The sequence below is a fragment of the Doryrhamphus excisus genome, chromosome 15 (assembly GCF_030265055.1).
Source record: "Doryrhamphus excisus isolate RoL2022-K1 chromosome 15, RoL_Dexc_1.0, whole genome shotgun sequence".
Lineage (NCBI taxonomy): Eukaryota > Metazoa > Chordata > Actinopteri > Syngnathiformes > Syngnathidae > Doryrhamphus > Doryrhamphus excisus.
The window spans coordinates 17,666,583-17,687,588 of NC_080480.1; the positions used below are offsets into that span (position 1 = coordinate 17,666,583).

A 21,006-nucleotide genomic window follows, 5' to 3' on the forward strand; every position below is an offset into this window, starting at 1 on the left:
CTGGTGAGGAGTGTTGAGTCCTCAAGATGGCGACCTGAGCCGAACAAATTGAAATTTCAAGCCGTTTGCTACTTGGGAGGCTTCTTTTATTTTGCCAACCCTCTTGCCTTCCTTGCCTCAGCACGCACACACACACACACACACACACACACACACAGTAATCTGTGTACTTTGGGGAGTTTCCTCGCAGGCTGCTCGTCGTCGGCGTAAAATTCAAATTTGCTTACCCGTCCTCGCTGGTCTTCAAAGGCCTCACACAAGCGAGCGCGCTTTTTCTTTTTTCTTCTCCTCTCGTAATTGTATTTTCCTACTCTTTGCGTCGTGCACGCACGCTTTCATCTGTCTTAACGCCGTCGTTATTATCTCAGGCTTTGTTTTCTGCGGTTCTGTGCTTTTTGCCACCGCGAGGTGAGAAAGACGACACGCCTTCAGGTGTTTTCATTAAAACAATTACGCTCATTTGGCTTTCTTTGTAAGCAAGCAGGAAGGGATGGAAGTCAGCGTGTGTGGCGTTTAAAGACCTATCGTGGCCTCGTCGCTCACAAGTGATGCAACACCTGGAGCTCCACTGGTCTATTATTATTTGATCATCTTATATTATTATAAGATAATATTATTATATTACCTGACGTGACGCTATCGCTATGACGCTATGAACACGCGTGCTGGTTCAACTACCTGAAGGAGCGATGAGAAGATGTGAGATGTAGTGTGCCTAAAGTTCCCGACGCCACAGGACATGCTGGAGCACGGTTGCCTAGCGACCGGCTCGACTGATGTGTGAGAGGGTGAAGCTCAGGTGGAGCGTGGAGGTGACACGCTGTTCGTCTGCACAAGCCCCGCGCGGCCTTTGCGCTTTCATGTGTCAATCATCAGAGGAACACGCCCCGCTGGCTCTCGGGCTCAACTCACAATAACATTAGATCGGCTCGCACGTACGTACGCACGTACGCAGCGGGTCTCACTCAACATTGGAGTGGCGTGCTGCAGTGCAGGTCTCCACTGCCACCATCTCGCTCCTCATCTTTAGCACCAGCATGTTTTTATATACACATGTACATATACATACATATTATACACACACTAGTGTGGAACAAGCATTTGCCCCCTTCCTGATTTCTTATTTTTGTCAGTGTTTCAAACGCTAACCACTGTTTACGGCTGGATAGACACCGTGTGTACATCGATTATGAAGAAAGCCGGGGGTCAGAGGTCATGATATGGCGTCGGGTGCTTGGCGGGTGGTCTGCGCGGTCGAGCGGCGTTTGAGGTGGCTGAGGTTTGATCGCCTTCCAGCAGAGTCGGCGCTGTGTTTGTTTTGCGGCTGTGTGAATTAGCGCTAATTTCTTTGCTCAGTAATGACGTGGGAGAGCTAATTAGGCCGATGTTGTGGGGTGCATTAATTAGTCTCTCGTGTGCCATGCTAATGAGACCCCCGATCTGCCGCCTGAGCTGCTGTTTGCACGAATGGAAGCGAGGATCCGGGTCAAGCAGCGTGTGTGTAGCAGGAACCATATCAGCTTGTGGGAAGCACGTTGATCCCACTGCCGCCTGGTGCCAGGCACCGCCCCCCCCTCCTGTCAACCATCGGCGGGACCTGACCTGATGGCGGCAGCGGTGCCGCAAGTGCATCACAATCATGAGCTGTAGAAATGTTCCACACACCAGGAGATGTGAAGGACTTTACGGCTCACACGGACCCACTTCACAGACAACACACCCCGGGACACTAAAATGGATGGCACATTAGCAATGTAGCATCCGTCATGGCGGCAGTGAAAGGCGAGCATATGGGAGTGGATCAGGAGCGGCTTTATGATCTATTTGAATCATATTTATTCACCACACCATCCATTAGGATCCATCATGTTGGACTTCCTCCTCGCCTGCGTCGCTCCTCACTTCTTCGCCTCCTCACCTTTCTCCTGGGCGACTGCGGGAGGAAACCACAACAACTCGGCATGAGCGAACCCTGAAGCTTCTGCAGGGATGGACGTGAGTAGTAGCTTGAACTTGTTTTGGTCTCGTGTAGGACGGTTAACGTTCAAATGTTACTATGGTGGTGTCTTGGTCAAGGTCGATCTGTTCCAGAAGGTCAGACTCAAACCAAAATGGACTAACCAAAGCGAGTGTTCCCATAGAAACTACTGTCAATCAAATAATACGTCCCCCAGAATGTGTACACAAAACACATTCATAGGCAGAAAACGGAGACGATGTTTGTAGGGCAATCCTTTTTTTGGATGTTAACCAAAAAACATGTTAACCAAGGCACCACTAATTGTTGCCAGTAGTCAGACAAGATGTTGCGTACCTCGGACTTCCAACTTGCACTCCACCTCGTCTTCCCCCAGGTCGTTGATGGCCTTGCAGGAGTACCGCCCGCCATCGTAGAGGCTCGGCTTGCGGATGTTGAGCGTCAGCACGCCTTGGTGGTTGAGCATCAAGAACTTGGGATCTTCCCCGATGATCATCTTGTTCTTCATCCAAATGATCTTCGGCTGCGAGGGGGGATGAATTAGGGTCAGGGTTTTAGGCTCTGATCTTGGAACTTCAATTCGGGATCCAAACGCTGACATGGGGTGTGATTGACTAAAGCTGTCGGTACCTTCGGGTAACCACGGACGGCACAGCTGATGGCCGTTGTGTAACCTGCAACCACACTCCTGTCCACCAGGGGTGCTGTGAACTTGGGGCATGCGTTGCGGTCCTTCTCTTTGAAGGGTGGAGGGTTATAGTCCAAACCTGGAAGACGAGTCACATTGTTTTCATTTGGATCTACTATGTACATCCTTAAATCAGCCCCAATCTTAAATCCAGGTTCAAAAGCACTTCTAGAAGGTTCTATGATCGGATTACCCGTTTTGCAAATGACTGCTGTGTTCTCGCTGACACCGGGCTCCTCGCTCAGGCCGCAGACGTTCTCGCTGAAGACCCGGAAGGAGTAATCGTTCCCCATGACCAGGTCGGACACGGTGCAGCCGGGCCTGCGATTGTGCTCGTAGACCGTGAACCACTCCTGACGCCATCCACGGAGAGAGAAGCATTGTATATATAAACCTGCAAGGAGCTTCCTGTTCCTCTCTACACCATCACGTCCATTCTGACCGTGACGGTACTTCCAAGTCTTTGCAGTCATGTGACAAATCTTGTTACGGCGGCTCTGCCGTCGTCTGCTTATTTGGCAATGCTACTGACAGAGTCAGGAAGCAACACGCCAAGTCAAGTGCTCCAAACGTATATGTAGCGGCTCACCACAAATGAATTGGGACAGCCACAGATTTGGCACTACCAAAAATAAAAAAATAAAAAAACAGAGTTGCTACCTTGGTCTTCAGGTCAGCCTTCTGAATGGTGTAGCCAATAATCTCAGAGTTGCCATCGTCCTTGGGCGGCTTCCACTCCAGCGAGGCATTAAAACCCCACACGTCTGTGACGTGCACCTTGATGGGGGGGCCGGGCTTGTCTGGTGAGAGATTTCAAGAGAAAAAAAAAAAACAGTTGAAAAAAAGAAAGGCAATGCAATGCATACGTGTTGTTAGACACGGGCCGGTTAGCGGTTTCAAGGTCTACCACGGTATGAAGAAGTCCTGCTTTCGTAGCCACTAAAACTGTGCGTCATACCGTGGATGAAAATACTTTGTCATATGCTTTTTATTCCTCGCTGGCGGAACTGTGCTTCCCTGTGTTGCCACACGTTGGACATAGGTAGCACAGGCGTTGTTAGCAGCACCAGTATGGCCGTTCTGACTGAGAAGATTGAGAAGACAGGAGCGGTGGATAAGTGGCATGGAGTTTATTCTCCACTGAACAACAAGCAACCGCTTCAAGGGGGCTACACAAACCTTGAGACTGGTTTTGGCCGATTCCTGTTCAAATAGGAAGTAGATATGAATGGGATGGACGATGAAGGGCTCTTCACAGACGTATTCGCTCATTAGCGCAACCTTCTCAGCACGGGACGTGTGAGAGCGGCATGAAGGTAATCCCAGTCTACATGTAAATAATCCCATCAGAGTCCTGCCAAATCATCCAGCGAGCGCTCCGACCCGGGAAGACGAGCGTTGAGGAGATGAGAAATAAGCTGGCGGACGGCGCAGGAGTCAGGATTAAACTGACGCTTTGATGAAGTCGCAAATTGGGATTTATGATCACACGTGGAAATACGGCTTTTCTTAATTAGAATTGCGATTGCGATTCTCCGGGACCATTTCCACGGCCATGTGCTTACGTTGTCAAGAAATCACACCAAGTGTCTAAGTTGAAAAAAGTCACACGCTTGATGATGATTGACTGACCTACGACCTGGATGTAGATGTCGGCGCTGTCTGCCATGTTCTCGATCTGAACAGACAGCGTGTACTTCCCCGAGTGGCTCCTGTCGGCCGAGCGGATGAAGAGGATGGAGTCCACGTCGGTGGACCGCGTCCCCACGCTTCTGTCCTCCAGAGGTACGCCATCTTTGAACCAGGTGGCCACCGGGCGAGGCTTACCCTGTGGGCGGAGATTGTTACAGGTTCAATGGTCATTCAGGTGGTCTTTCTCCATGTTTTGCCTTTTCAGCTTATATCATCCATCCTTTTTATGTTGCTGGAGCCTATCCCAGCTGTCTTGGAGCGAGAGTCGGGGTCCATCCTGGACTGGTGGCCAGCCAATCGCAGGGCACATATAGACAAACAACCATTCCCACCCACACTCATACCTATGGACAATTTGGAGTGGCCAATGAAGCTAACATTTTTGGAATGGGGGGGGGCCGAAGTCCCTGGCGAAAAAACCCACGCACCCACGGGGAGAACATGCAAACCCCAAGCGGAGAATCAAGCACAGGTCTTCCCGATCCGACTGTGGCCTACATGCTAACCACTCAGAAATAATTGGACAATTCAGTTCACGACTGCCTTTGCTGTTTTTTGCAGCAATGTCATCATTTGCTGCCTTAAGCCAACCACCCCCACCCCGCCCCCCCACCCCCCTTTCCCGCCCGGGCTCTCTAGTGCATTTGGCACCTGTACAAAAAATAACTACAGGATATCAAATATTAAAATGGGCAAGTCAGCACTTGTAAATGTGCCAGTCGCCATCCACTGACCTATTTCACGAGGATGTTTTTTGGCCATTAAAAATACACCTGCTTGGAATTCTCAGAGATGCTTTTCTTATTCTTGGCACACTTGAGAATAACTCCAACAACAGTGTCGCTGACCTGGAAAGGGATGACCAAGTTGACCTTCTCGCCGACGACCCTGACCAGTCTGGCCCTGAGGTGGCGAGGCACACGGATCTTTGGATGTTCTGGAGAAACAAAGCAGGAAGTGTTTGAGTCCAGCGTGTGCGAATCTTTATTCACGTCGTCAGCGTCTGACCCATGATCTCTCTGATGGTGACGGCCTGCGAAAGCGTAGCCGGGGGGCTTTGCCCGGCGATGTTGACGGCCACCACCCGAAACAACATCTTCTCCCCCACCGGGAGACCCTTCACCCTGTACTGGTTCCTTTCCACCGGCTCCTGGTTGGCCTGCACCCACTGATCACCTGGAGATGATGAAGAGAGACGAGTGTGCCACATTTCCAGAAGAACGCTTTTGGATGCCAAATTGAAACGTTAAGTCAGTCGTGGAAGTCTTTACTTCCTTCTTGGCAGTACTCAATGATGTAGCCGTCGATGCCTCCGGGTCCCACTTTCTCAGGAGGAAGCCATTTGAGGGCGCAGGTGGAGTCGGTCACGTCCTCCACCGTGAGGCGAGTGGGCTCGCTAGTCGGGGCTGTGAGACAGGAAGTGCTGGTATGTGGTGATGCTACATTTTATTGTACTTTTATGATATCAAATGTTGTAATTGTTCTTTGAAACCTTTCACATGTTTCTTACAGGACTTTGGGGCAGCATGAACTTTGTTTTAAATGTGCTCTATAAATAAGTGACATCCACCGTAAGGTGGTCCCGAGCTGCCAAACGGCGTACCGATGGGCATGAAGGGCTTGGAGTTGCCGCTGGGCTGAGAGATGCCGATGCCGTTGACCGCAAACACTCTCATCTCATAAAGGACGCCCTCGATCATCTTCTTGGCCTCGTACGTGGTGGACTCGTAGACGTCAAAGTTGAGCTTGGTCCATCTGGACGACCCCTTCTTCTTCCTCTCCATCAGGTAACCTGGAGCAAGGTTAAAGACTGTTGGCGTTTGTTTCCCCGGGAGGACGACATCAGATGTGAAGGGAAGTCGCAGGGAGGGGGGAGGGAGATACCTTTAACGGGCACGCCGCCATCAAATGCAGGAGGGTCCCATGTGATGGTGGCGCAGTCCTCGCCAACTGATGTGCATTTAACATTCTCAGGAGGGTCGGGCACATCTGGCGAGCCACGGAACAGACGAGAAGGCGTATGTGTGTCACTGGCAATGAAACACCCGGGAAATAAAACAAAGTGAACAAGCCACTAACCCACGACCTTGACAAAGAGTTGGGCCTTGTCCTCTCCTGCCGGGTTGGTCACGGTTAGCGAGTAGAAGCCTTCGTCCTCTTTCTCCGCCCCCTGGATGACGAAGCTGCTCAGCGTCTTCCTCGTCTCCACGCGGACTCTTCCCTCCGACTCGCTCACCGTCTACGCTCGCAGGTAAGGTGTCACCTGGACGCTGAATCCTTGTGACATGTTGGCAAGACAGCCCCGCCTCCTCACCTGGTCTCCCTTGGTCCAGCACACGACAGGGGGCGGATCCCCAGAAATCTCCACATCAAAGCGAAGTTTGTTCCCGGCCACCACGGTGATGGTGTTCTGGCTCCCGGCGCCGCTGGTGTCCAGGTGGATTTTAGGAGGGTCTATCATGGAACGAGGTCGTCAATTAACATGCGGGACTGAAGTGGGTCATCTCAATTGCATAATTGGCCGTGATGGTTCCCCTCTGAGCTCGCTCCTGTCCGACTCGAACTCGCCACAGTGGTGACAAAGATCCTACGGTGGCAACATCAATCCTTCCTGCTACGGATTCTTATTCTCTGGCATAGCGGGTGTGCCGTATGAGGTGTGTGTTCCGATCCACGACAGTCTACATCAGGGGTGTCACTCATTGTCATTGAGGGCCACATCACCGTCATGGCTGCTCTCAGGAGAATATATGAATCTAAAGGAATAATTGCCACATGATATACAAGAGCCCGTGTTATTAAGCCCGTAATATTTAATACACGGGCCGTATAAAATATGTGTGAAAATATATGTGGCGAGCCAGAACTGGCCCCGAGGCCGCGAGTTTGACACCTGTGATCCATTCCAATATAATGTATTTCAAGTTCCAAGAAATTTATTTGTGATATTTCAAATGTATTTTGGTGCCATAAATACATGTAATAATAAGTACATGTACCCCTGCCTCTCGCCTGAAGACAGCTGGGATAGGCTCCAGCACCCCGGACTTCATGTTTCCTATCTATTTCCTGCACGTGGAGTAAAAACAAAGCCTTTGTAGAACATTTAGGCCAGCAAAATAAGAAACAAAAACGGCTTTTAAAATGAAACCTTCTCTGACCCTGAGGTGTGTTTGTGTGTGATGCTGCCATCCCGCAGTATTACTAAACGTCTCGTGTACTGTCGGCCATTTTTGGACTAAAACGCAGCGGGGACTCACCTTGTCGGGGAACATAGTCAATCTTGATTTCTGCAAGAGAAGAACACTTGAATCAGCTTCATCGAGTCACATTTTCAATAAATAACGGGTTCGTTTTTATGTTTACGTCTGTTGCATTCTCACCCAGGAAGTTAAGTTTAGCCGACAGAGAGAGCGCGTAGCCGTCGGGCACAAACGTATAATCTCCTACGTCGGAGGGCTTCACGTCATTGATCGTCAGCTTGTGTGTCCTGGAGACATGTTAGCACTCGTTACCATGGAGACCACACTGGCTGTGAGCGGCAATTAGGCGACAGAGAGACAGTTTCCCCGGCAACAAAATCATCCCAAATGGCTTTCACCTTGCGTGACCGCTGTCGCCTTGGCATGTCTGCTGCGATGGCGGCGGCGCTGATGTTGGAGGGATTAGAGAAGACGATGACCCTGGGGGTATGTCTGCATGTGTGTGTGTGTTAGTTTAGAAGCTGCACTTGTGCAGATTGCTGCCAAGTCCAAAAAATGGGTCACACTCTACGAGGAGCGTTGGTTTGTTGAGTTGCATGATGTTTAGAACGAGGAACGAGATGACAACAATTCATTCATGGGGGAGAGGTGATACCTTCCAATGTGCGTCATCTTGATGCGATCGCTGGCCTGGACCTCCACGCCGTCCTTGAACCATTTGCCCGTCACTTTCTCGTCGGACACCTCGCACTTGAACACGGCCTGCTCGCTCGCCTTCACCGTCAGGTCGGCGATGCTCTGCAGAACCTGCAGCTCCTTTTCTGCAAACAAATACGTTTTAAACGGCCTTTGGAACATCTGAACCAGTTTCTGTACTGCTTATTCTCACGAGGGTCACATGGTTACGCTGGAGCCTATCCCAGCTGACTTGGGGCAAGAGGCGGATTACACCCTGGACTGGTGGCCAGCCAATCACAGGGCACATATATGTAGACAAACAACCATTCACACTCACATTCATACCTGTGGACAATTTATAGTCGCCAATTTAGCTAACATGCATGTTTTGGGAATGTGGGAGGAAACCGGAGTACCCGGAGAAAACCCACGCACGCACAAGGAGAACACGAAAACTCCACACAAGAGATACCCAAGCAGAGATTCGGAGTAAAAACATAAAAAGCAAAACCTGCAGGCCTGCGTGCTAACCACTCATCCGCCGTGCAGCCTATTGAGGGGAACTAACGTGTCCTAATTTTTGGAGTGATAAGCCCAGACCCCCAGCATCACTTTTGGACGTGTAGAGCAAATTACCGTGACCATTACTGTGATGATAGACGGATGCGGAGATAAACTGAGCTGTATTAATTATGGTGTGAGCGGTAATTCATTTACGGCTGTTCATGCTTGTCAAAATGAAAAACGTCAACACGTTAAATTCTGTTCAAGCTCTTAATTGAAATACCTGTCAGCAAACTTCTGGCAGGCGCTGACGGCCAATTAGTGTAGTGTTAGCTTTCACTTCAGTTTCATGGGCCGTTTGATAAGTTATCTTCATTGGACGTGAAGGTATCATTACATCCTGATGGTGCAGCGTGACCAAAGTGGCAGCAAAAAGAGTACCTTCCACTTCCAGCTCGGCCTTGGACTCGCCGCCGTTGGTGAAGGCGAAGTAGGTGCCGACGTCCTCTTTGCTGGCGTCGTTTATGATGAGAACGTGCTTCTTGCCGTCCTTTTTGAATCTGTACTTGGAAGCTGCGCTCTCTTTGGTCAGCTCGACTCCATCTTTCATCCTGGAGGAAAAAAAAAAAAACAGGGGTCAGGACCGCCGGGATGTTGGTTGAGAAGTTTGGATAGAGCAGGAAGTCTTCTGGGTCACCATTTGACGTGCGCCCCTTCCTCGGAGACCTCCACCTCAAACTCCACCTTCTCCCCCACCACCGTGTGGACGTCATCCAGCAGCTTGGTGATGGTCACCGGGGGTTCTGCAAAAACAACATCAACAAAGTCATCTACAATTCATCTGTGGCGAGGGGCGGGGGTGGCTAGACATCTAATTTGCATAATTGACAATTAAGCAGGTAAAAGTTTTTTTTTTGCTTTGTGTCATAAAATAAATGGCTGCAAGTGCATATTACATAATGTGCACGTCATTGTACATCTGGGGTCTCCAAAGTGCGGCCCATGGCTGCCCATGGCACATTCTAAAAATATAATTTAACAAGAAAACTTTTTTTTTTAAATGCCAAAAACAGCAAAAAAGGAAAAAATCGGCAGTAATTTTATTTATTTAATTATTTATTTCTTTATTTATAAATACAATAAATTGTATTTATTTTATTTTAGTAATAAAATAAAATTACTAAAAGAAAGGAAGTGGCAAAGTTCATCCCCCTTCATCTTCATTTTTCACTTTGTGGCCCTCGCCAAAAAAAGGACACCGCCGCTGTACGTCTAATATCTCACTATATTGTAACAACAGTTTTCGCTGGAGTACCCAGCATGCCTTGCGGGCACCTTGTACATAAGTTCGCACTTGGTCGTTGTGCCTCACATACGTATAATGGCAGTTCATTGCATGTTAACGTACCCGTTTAATTTTTGGTTGATCCTGTAAGACCGCTTCTCTGTTTGATGACCATGCACCGTGTTGCCAAGCTAATTGCTGCATATCGCTTGCGAATTGAAGCGCACCTTTCCTAAGCAAGCTGAAGTGCCTCTGACAATGCAGAGTTACTACGACTTGACAGAGTTGTAACGACAAGCCAATCAGAGAGCGAGGAGGAGTCCAAATTGAATTGTGGCGGGCCGCACCTTTTGTTAACAGCATGAACGGTAGATAAAACATGGGAAGAATGCGGGAAAGAATGCTACATCGTGTCTCTGGTAGCAGCCTGGAAGGCATTCCCAGTCTCCGGAGGACGTGTGAGTCACATGGTGGAAGCGCTCCGCTAACAGCAGCTATTTGTCACCGTCAGCATCCGCTCCGCTTCCACACGTCTCAATTGTCTGAGCCGCCGCAGTCGTCGTCGTCGTCGCATTTGACTGATGACCTCACCGGTCGTGTGACACGCCAACGTGCGAACGTTTCTGTCCGTGCGTCAAGGCAGGCCGAGTCGGTGCCCTGCCGGGCTTTGTTGCGGAGAACAAGTAAATTAGCGTCACTGATTTGGTTAGTGTCTTTTCTTCCAAGTATTTTAATTACTGCATATAGAAGGGGGGTTTTGAAGGCTAACCTTACCAGTATCAGAGTAGAACATGAAATCCTTCTACGTCTATCAATTCAATAGTAACACCATTCAGTTGTACAGTACTTAGAAGTGGCCTTCAAAAGAAAATCGCTTACAAACTCTGAGACATTCGCTTGTGATGCACGGCCACGCCACAAAACTATAAATGCAAACACTCGGCCTTTAAAATAAGTTCATGAATGCTTTTCACTGAAATAAACACAGGTGGAGCAGAAGGATGGGGGGTGGGGGTGGATGGGGGGTTGACTCACATACCTTTGACAAAGACCTCGGTGAAACACTTCTCCTCGCCGACCACGCACTCGTAGGCTGCGTCGTCAGACAAGTTGCACTTGTTGATGGTGAGCGTCCGCTTGTTGCCCACGCTCTCAAACACGTACCTGCACGCCACGGGGACAAGACAAAGTCGTAATAAGCCAGGTTGCCCCAAGACAACGCGGTGAATCGTCATGGACGATGACCATCATCCCTTCTTTAAAAAACACGTGTACATGTGAAAACATGTACCACAATGCTACATGTTGTGCTCAGCTAATGTATACATACTAGCTAAAATACTACATCTCCGGAGCCTGTGATAGTGATGTAAAGAAGTAATATTCACAATTCTTAATATAAAACTAATGTTACCTTCCAATTTAAAAAAAATATATATTTTTTTTCCTTCCAGTTCATGCTACAGACCTCCAGCTAACAATGCTAATGTATACATACTAGCTAAAATACGACATCTCCGGAGCCTGTGATAGTGATTCAAAGAAGTAATATTCACAATTCTGAATATAAAACTAATGTGACCTTCCAATTTAATAAAAAAATATATACATACTTTCCTTCCAGTTCATGCTAATGACCTCCAATTAACAATGCTAATGTATACATACTAGCCAAAATGCTACATCTCCTTGGAACACGGCTACATAAGAGCCGTGATAGTGATGTAAAGAAGTAATATTCACAATTCTGAATATAAAACTAATGTTACCTTCCAATTTTAAAAAAATATATATTTTCCTACCTTCCAGTTCATGCTAAAGACCTCCAACTAACAATGCTAATGTATACATACTAGCTAAAATGCTACATCTCCTTGGAACACGGCTACATAGGAGCCTGTGATAGTGATGTAAAGTAGTAATATTCACAACTCTTAATATAAAACTAATGTTACCTTCCAATTTTTTAAAAATATATATATTTTTACCTTCCAGTTCATGCTAAAGACCTCCAGCTAACGATGCTAATGGAGACATACTAGCTAAAATGCTACATCTCTTTGGAACACGGCTACATAAGAGCCGTGATAGTGATGTAAAGAAGTAATATTCACAATTCTGAATATAAAACTAATGTTACCTTCCAATTAAAAAAAATACGTATTTTTTTCCCCTTCCAGTTCATGCTACAGACCTCCAGCTAACAATGCTAATGGAGACATACTAGCTAAAATGCTACATCTCTTTGGAACACGGCTACACAGGAGCCGTGATAGTGATGTAAAATAATATTCACAATTCGTTATATAAAACTAATGTTACCTTCCAATTAAAAAAAAAAATATATATATATATATATATATATATATATTTGTTTTACCTTCCAGTTCATGCTACAGACCTCCAGCTCACGATGCCAATGTATACATACTAGCTAAAATGCTACATCTCTTTGGAACATGGCTACATAAGAGCCGTGATAGTGATGTAAAGAAGTAATATTCACAATTCTGTATATAAAACTAATGTTACTTTCCAATTTAAATATATATTTGAGAGACTCAAGTACCCAATTCACTTCAGTGAGTGATTCCTAAGAACCCGAGTTCTTATGAACCCGGTAAAAGGAATCAAAGTTGTCCATCACCAACATGTTGACGTTGCATACAAACATAAGATGTGCTGAACCTCACTTGGCTGACGGTTTAATTTCCTGTCCGTTTTTGAGCCACTTGATGGGAGCGTTGGGGTCGGCCACCTCCACGCTCAGCTGGATCTTCTTGCCTTTGTCCACCGAGTACGCCGGCTCCAGCTTCTTGAGAAAGGCTGCAACCACAAGATCCCCGTCAGCGGCCTGCCTCGCCGGCCACGTCACCTTTGAGTGCCATTCCCGCCCCCCTCACCGTCGCTCTTCTTGGGCTCCACCGTCTTCATCTTCTTCAGCCTCGTCAGCATGCCCCTCAGGTCCGTGATGCCGTACTCAAAGGCGATCTTCTCGTAGTCGCAGGGCTTGGCCGCCTTCAGGATGTCCCACACGTCCACTTCCTCCTTGGGCGCTCGTTGCTTCTTCTGCCTGAGCGGGCTGGCCAGGGTCAGGGCAAGGGCAAGGCAGGGCAGCGACAGGAAGTGCAACGCTGGACTTACCTTTTCTTGAGCAGGGCGCTGAAGTCCAGATCGCCGGCATCCTCATCGGCGTCTCCACTGTGGGAGGAAGAAAATTCACTTCATAATTGAGATCAAATGTACATATTTGTGGGGGGGGCGGCCAAAACCAGCCTACCAGTGAGACCAGTATTAAGAGATTGCGGATCTTTTGCGGTCCACTCTGCCCCCCCCCCCCACTGTCTTGGTTTTCCGCCTGCTGGCCTCAGAGGAGCAAATCAGCGGCAATAAATTGCGAGGCAGTCTGAGGCGGCCGCCGTGCGCCTCCACGGTTGAGCGCCCCGTTCAAGGATAACATCCTGCGCTCGGTATTATCCTGAAGGAGGGAGCCACACTCCCGGGGTGATAATAACCTCGCTGACGGGACACACGAGCTCAGCTGACGGTTGGCTGAGCACGAAAACGACGGCGCGTCCCCGGCGAGATGTGGGCCTACTGTACTTGAACGCCTCTGGGAGCGCCGCCTCGGATAACCTTCACTGGCGTGTGATGCAAGAAGGGCAGAGTGGCGTGTCGTCTAAGAGGGCTGTCAAGCAATTAAAACTATTTCATCAGCTTAGTCACCTCGTGCCGAGCATGCGCCATGCCGGCGACGGCCATCGCACGTGCCAACAATATTTTAGCCATCTTTGACTGTTTAACCTCTGCAGCCTTTCCAGCAAGAAATGACGCCACTCCTACTCCTCCTCCTCTCGTATCGCCACTCCGCAAACGGGCACGCCGACAGCCCCGTCCAAAGCACAACATCACGCCGTCTTTTGCATGTTGCGCTCCTCGTCTTATATCTGGGCCTAACGAGAACAGGAAATGATGCACAGATTAGGGATATGGAGGCCCCAGGTGAAGGTGGCGGCTGATATATGATGGCACAATCAACAGGCCCAGCGCAAATGTGAGTGAATTGCTTGGTAAACACACGCATACAGTACAGTACACAGTACATAATACTCCTGCATTACTACAAAGCAGGGAGGGCACACTCAGCATTGTTTTCACTACATTTGTTACACCAGGTGTTTCCAAAGTGTGGCCCAGGGGCCCTGCTCGCTTTTTTGGGTGGCCTGCCACGCTTGCTAAAAAATTTTTTATTTAGGTTTTTTTTAGTTAGCGATGCCTTATAATCACACGCACAAAAAACTGAGAAAAAAGGTGGGGAAAAATATAAAAACATACACAGAAAAAATTGTTCAAATATTACTAATACCACTGATACTAAAACAAAAACGTAAATGAAGAAATGAAAAGAAAAGTGAACATGAAAAAAAACTAAACTAAAAAAAATAAAAGCAAACAAAAGGTGGGGAAAAAGAAAAAAAATGATAAAACCAAAAAAAATGAAGAAAAAAGTGAATAAAAAAAACAAAAAAGAAAAGGAAAAAAAATGAAGAATAAGAACAAAGAGAAAAAGAAAAAAGAAAATGAACCAGGAAAAAGAAAAAATGAAAGAGACAAAAAAAAAAAAGAGATTAATTAAAATGTTTAAGAAAAAAATAAGAAGTATATATAATTAATGTGTATTGTGTCACCTACAACACAAAGGCGAGTCGGTAAAGAAGACTAAACTTAAACCAAATTAGTGCCTGACCACATTTTGGGGGCCATTTGCGGCTGGCAGGGTGTCATTTTTTGTCCCATGATACATTCTAAAAAAAAAAAAAAAAAAAAAAAACAGCAACATAGACAAAAAAAAAAAATCACAAAATGTTGCTACTAATAATAACACGCTGTAGCGCCAATAAATCCCAAGTTTATACTTTGCTACAGTACACAACGTAGATGTTGGATTGTTGCCGCCTTGTCATTTTCCGCTATGCGGCCCTCGGCGGGGAAAGTTTGGACAGCCCCGACATACAGTAGATGTTGCTAAGCCATGTTGCTAATCCGGCACCCCACAGGGTCGCCGATCACGTCTGATGAAGCACACGAGATCCTCAACCACTTCAGGTGAGACAGCAGCTGTTGTCGGACAAGACAGTGACAAATGACGGACAGACGGACGAGCGTAGCCCCTCCCCCGCGCGAAGCGGACAGATGTCCTCGGGCAGCCATCACCAGGGGAGCATATGGAAGAAAGAAGAACGGCGCCGACACTCACCATCGCTTGAAGGCCTCCAAAATGTTGTCCTGCTGCTCCTCTTGCACCGCTGCAAGCACACAGAAGGAGGAAGACTGCTGAGGTTAATTCATTACACCAGCGGCAAAGCAATAATGGACTCGGGACCTCGCCGGGCCACTAAATGATAGAATCTAATGTGCACGCCACTCGCTGAGTTATTGTCTGACAAAGCCGGTTAGACGGGCGCCGAGGAGACGCTGAATGGAAGATGACAATAATGTGATTAAGTGTCGCTCTGACGACCCACCCTGCACCGACACCTCAAACGTGCAGCTGTCGCACTTGTCTTTGGAGGTGACCTCGCAGCGGTAGCCACCTGCGTCTCCGTCCACCACCTTGATGATGTGCATCTCGTACGTGTAGATCTGGAAGACAACGGCGACACAAAACCGTCAGGCCGACACGGACTTAACCTCAAAGTCATCCATCTGTCACTTTTCATGCGGGGTTCCACCTCATGAAGGTCACGGTCTTGAGTCTGGACTTACAAGACCAAGACTGTCTCCAGTTCTTATGCTGTGGGGACACCGAGGCGTCCACCCTACGGTGGCAAGCACCTTCAGTCGCCTCCAAAAGTCCTTTCAAGGTGCAATTCCCCTGGACACAGCCAGCCTGGTATTCCGGAACCAGGTTCGGCAGAATGACAGTCATCCATCTAAAAGTCCAACTCCACATGGAGCCCGACTCGTGAAGTTTACCAGCTGCACCAGTTAGGAAGGGACGGTCTAGACCAGGGTCTATTAACCTGGGGGCCACTGGAGGAGTAGGGCCGGGAATCTCGGGTACCTCACGATAATGATATTGTGACAGGGTGAACCAAATGAAAGCAGGATTAGGCTCCGTCTTAGTCCTTAGTCCTACCTTGCTGTTCCGGTCATAAGACTCCTTGAACTGAAAGTGCTTCCCGGCCTTGCTTCCCAGGTCCAGCCACTTCCCCTTCAGCCATTTCAAGCTGGGCTTCCTCAGCAGGGTGGAGGAGTCCACTTTGGCCACAAACGACACATCCTTCCCTGCCACAGTCGGAGGAAAGACATGAGCGACCATACTGCAGGACGAACCCACGGGGGGGGGGGGACGGCTGACCTTTGGTGGCGGTGGTGCTCTCCGGCCTCGACACAAATAAGCCGGTTAGTTCCGAGAGCTGAGGGTCCTCGCCTGGTGCGACCTCTGTGAGAATAAACAAGACGGTTTTTGTTCTTGAACATTGTAGAAGACTCCAAAAACATCTGGTGCAGACCCTTGGTGTGTACACACGCAACACAAAGTCCATCATTGTACATTTTGGGGTACAATGTCTAGTCAGTGGAGTCATACCGTAGTAGTTTGACTTTTAGAGTTTCTGTTCGGAAAAAGTGCAAACTGTTACCTCGGAGTCCTATAATTAGTCCTAAGGGGTACAATTAGTGTAGTGTGGACCATGCGGTCCACATTGAGGACCATACAGGGGTTCTTTGGGGGTGGTGGCAAATGACAGAAGGTCAGTTGAGAATGTCACACAGCGCCACCCCAGAAGAACCCGAAACAGTGACTTGAACTTGACGCTCCGTTTCTTTTGCCGGCGAATGAACAGATGCTCTGGCAGGTGTTTGCTTCACAGACATGCTAACAACGTCAAGCCTTACCATCGGGCGGCAACTCTGCGTCGGGGAAAAGAGAAAGCGAGGAACAACGTCAGTCTTGTCATCGACCTCTCACACATACACACCTTCCTCTGAGAAATACTCGTGTAGTTGGGTTAATGGCGTCATTCCTTCAACAACCAAGTCCAAAACAAGTTAAACATCCAACGGGTCCCAGGGTTGCCAACCCCTCGGTAACAGAAGGTACCGGAACCCCCGCTGAGTTTGGCTTTCATTTTCCATTTCAAATGTCAGCGGTACAACGAGAACGCAAACACACAGACAGACGCTCCCTGTTTGCCGACACACGAGGTGCTCGACACGACAAACACGGCAAGCAGACAAACAGTCGGCACGGGCGAGCGTGCTGCGGCTTACCGTCCCTCGGCTCGCCGTTTGCTGAGGGAAGCAGGGACGCCAATCAGACAGTTGCGGGACACAGACGCACAACGAGGCCGTTAATGAGCAAGCGAGCTTACCTACAGCCGCCTGGACGTCTGTTAATGGAGACGAAAGCACACATCAGGCCTGCGTGTGTTAAAAACGCTACAAACGGCAAAGCGGCCCCAACGTTTGATGCCGTTATTGTCTTGAATTAGACTCTGTATTACATAGGATGGTAATTAACTATACCAACAATTACAACCACCAGGAAGTTACCTGTGTGTGATTGGCCGGCAGTGCGCCATGCAACGTGGTCACTATCGTCACTTCCTGTTAGCTTTTAGCTTAGCATGGAGCACAAACCCACAACTAGCACTCCACACCACTATCTTAATACTCTATTTTTACAACCTCGTTTATTTGTGAATTATATTACTTATAATTATTATTATTCATTCATTCATTCATTTTCTACCGCATTTTCCTCACGAGGGTCGCGGGGGGTGCTGGAGCCTATCCCAGCTGTGGGCGAGAGGCAAGGCCAGACAATCACAGGGCACATATAGACAAACAACCATTCACACTCACATTCATACCGATGGACAATTTGGAGTTGCCAATTAACCAAACATGTTTTTTGGAATGTGGGAAGAAACCGGAGAACCGGGAGAAAACCCACGCATGCACGGGGAGAACATGCAAACTCCACACAGAGATGGCCGAGGGTGGAATTAAACCCTGGTCTCCTAGCTGTGAGGTCTGCGTGCTAACCACTAGACCGCCGTGCCGCCTAATTATTATTATATTACTGTGAATTAATTATATAAACGTTCCTGGAAAAATAAGGTGGTGGCGGGGAAAGCCACATCAGCATTCCCGTTTTCCCTGGGAAATCCCATATTTTGCCCTTTTTTTCCCAGAACCCTCCCATCTTAAAGGTTTTCAGTTTTTCTCCATATTTTAACTTTCATGGTGGAAAAAATATAGAATATTTCCCTTCATTTTTTTGCCTCATGTTTTCAAGACAACTTACCTTAATTTTGAAATGCAAATTTCTATGACTTCATTATGGTTATGATGGACTTCAAAGGTCTGACTGTTGTGGAAATGCAGGTGAACCTCAGGTGTAACAGGAACACGAGTGAAGGTGTTCCGAGTGTGTGTGTGTGTTTCTCTAATGGAGCGCCCCCATGCAGATGAATGTTTCCTGTGTCCTTCAGCTACCTTTGTGCTAGCCAGCAGTCAAAGCCTTTGATCAGGTTCAGTTTTTTTTTTTTTTTTTTTAAAGAAAAGTTGTTCGTCACATTAAAATGCACTTGAGGGGAATTTTTAAAATGAATATTTATTTCTGGAGGAAGTCTCTTTTTAGTTTTAGAGTCGCCTTCTCACCCTTTCGCTACCAAAAATAGACGCGTGTTGACAGTAAAAAGTATGAAAAAGTGGTTTTAGCTTGCAAACTACGACATTCTGAAATTCTCCATTTTGTAAACCCGACTGTGTTTTTTATAAAAGATGTGAAGTATTTACGTCCCCAGCACAGAAACACAGCAGCAGAGGGCTGGCGTTCATGAAAGAGCACAACAGTTGGGGGGGGTTGGGGGGTGATGATGAAGTCATCCAGCGGCAGGATAGCAGATAATCGCTAACGAGCCCCCGGAGAATCAAAAATGCCTTTTGTGTGCTCACCTTGTCGGATTAAGACTCACTTGTGTGAGGGAGCAAAGTCTAATGGAGGATGAGAGAGTGTGTGTGTGTGTGTGTGTGTGTGTGTGTGTGTGTGTGTGCATAAGCGGGTGCAATGATGAGGAAGAATAGTAAGGAAGATGAATGCTACAAACCATCTTGGTTTGCTCCGTCACATCTTCAAAGTGTGTGTGTGTGTGTGTGTGGGTGTTGCAAGTCTCACCCTCAACATTGAGTGATGATGGCGCTAATGTCTGACACACACAAGGCAGCTTCCATGTTCGTTCTTACCTTTTGCATCTGAAAAAGACAACAAAAAGTATGTCATTTTATTATTATTATTATTATTATTATTATATACATTATTGTTATGTTTGACTACCGTCTACAACGGGGATGTCCAAACTTTTTCCACTCACGGCCACAAACAGAAAAAGGATGGATGATGTGTCGGGGGAAACGTACATGAAAAGATGGTATAAGCAGTGTTTCTATTAGGGGCACAACCTGAAAGGGACCGTCTTTTGGAGACCCCCCCTTACCCCCCAAGGAGAAAAAGGAGCTCTTACACAATGCTCATCAGCCCTCCTCACCGGAGATGCCCGCCATGGCTGATCCGGACATCAACCATCCCCCCCAAAACACACACACCCACCCTTGCAAGGGCCAATAAAATGGCCAAAAATGGCCCCCGGGCTGCACTTTGGACACCCCCGTTCCACAAGTAGGACTTGGAGAGCTTGATGTTCTGAAGACACTCACCGGTAGGGTCGGCTGGGAGGGGATCGCCGTCGGCTGCTGCAACGAAACAATAAACACATCAACTTGTATGTCCGCCTTACGGAACAAGAACAAAGGAGAGAGAGAAACAAGAACAAAGGAGAGAGAGAAACACGAACAAAGGAGAGAGAGAGAAACAAGAGGCAGAAGTGCATCTTGAAGACCACAGGAGACGCTTGTTCCTCAAGTATGGGCGTACTCACTTGAGAAGATCAGATCACAGAAAGAGAGAAAACGAGGAAGAAAGAAAGAAAAAAGGAAAGAAGAACATAAAGAACAAGAACATGAAGAAGGAGAAAAGAAAGAAGAACAAACAAACAAGCAGAAGGAAAGGAGAAGGAAAAGAGCACAAAGGAGAAGAAGAAGGAGGAGAAGCAGCTAGTGGATGAAGAACCAGAAGAACAAGAACAAGAAGGGAAAGAAGAAGGAGAAGAAGATTGTTTATCCTCCACAAAGAGTCACTGAGAGGCAACCCGTGCATGAAATAAAAAGGCGTATCATCTCCATGGAAACCAACACCCTGCTGGGTGGAGATAAGTGTGATGAACACAACAATCACTTCACTAAAGAAACCTCTTCACATTCCAAAGATAGTTTGTGCCAGACGAGCCTCACTCGCTCAACTAAAAAACAAAAAAAACAAAAACACTTAACACTTTTCATGCTCGGCTCACTGCTGTTCCACTTTATTCCTGCAGGTGGCGCTCTCTCCAACAACGCATCAAGAAGGTGATTTCTATGAACACGAGCACATTTTATGTTACTGCACATGTGCAGATTGATTCAGGAAGTTGTTCTGTAAGGAAACATGGATGTGCGACTACAGACAAAAATCATTGGGGCCCCAATGACGGGGCGCGCCTTGGGCCCCCCAATGACTAAACAAGCTCCTTCGTGTGTCGTTTCGTACCGCATCATTAGCCTTCCTTTGTACTTGTGAGCAGCTAAAGCGAGTTTCTCCTCGTGCCAAGGTCACGGCGAGCTCCTCCTGGCGTGATTACACGAGACTCTTTGGACGTGTCATCAGGAGGATGCTTTCATATCTAATTCATAAGCCGCTCACCACGCTCGTGTCTTACACTCCCCGTCCTTGTTGCCGCCAAGCTTCCGATTCCGCCTCACAGGTGAATACAACCTCATGCAAATGAGCAGAAAATATATTATTATTACGTCATGCCGCCATGATGAAAGCGCCTTCTGCTGAGGACAGACTACGGCAAATAGACGAGACTTC

General features: G+C 47.7%; 1 protein-coding gene across 1 annotated transcript; it reads right to left on the reverse strand.

The window, feature by feature from the left end:
* Positions 1-1,711: 1,711 nt before the first annotated feature.
* Positions 1,712-19,601, reverse strand: mybpc2a (myosin binding protein Ca). Its single transcript, XM_058049752.1, has 28 exons — positions 19,586-19,601; positions 19,216-19,278; positions 16,390-16,473; positions 16,168-16,316; positions 15,554-15,671; positions 15,286-15,334; positions 13,173-13,229; positions 12,932-13,101; positions 12,722-12,854; positions 11,068-11,192; positions 9,441-9,546; positions 9,185-9,354; positions 8,217-8,382; positions 7,742-7,848; positions 7,619-7,648; positions 6,673-6,812; positions 6,438-6,597; positions 6,243-6,347; positions 5,962-6,150; positions 5,630-5,764; positions 5,367-5,534; positions 5,207-5,295; positions 4,299-4,494; positions 3,327-3,466; positions 2,860-3,019; positions 2,609-2,745; positions 2,315-2,501; positions 1,712-1,933 (listed from the first exon to the last, which is right to left on the reverse strand). The coding sequence occupies exons 1-28, from the start codon at positions 19,599-19,601 to the stop codon at positions 1,899-1,901; spliced, it is 3,384 nt and encodes a 1,127-aa protein (XP_057905735.1). The 3' UTR covers positions 1,712-1,898.
* Between the last annotated feature and the right edge of the window lie 1,405 nt (positions 19,602-21,006).

Excerpts from the sequence above, each read along its gene's own strand:
- mybpc2a (XM_058049752.1), bottom strand. Across the intron at positions 6,151-6,242 it reads TGGCGGCGTGCCCGTTAAAG|GTTACCTGATGGAGAGGAAG; the intron begins GTATCTCCCTCC and ends ACCTTGCTCCAG. Across the intron at positions 5,535-5,629 it reads TGAGTACTGCCAAGAAGGAA|GTGATCAGTGGGTGCAGGCC; the intron begins GTAAAGACTTCC and ends CATCATCTCCAG.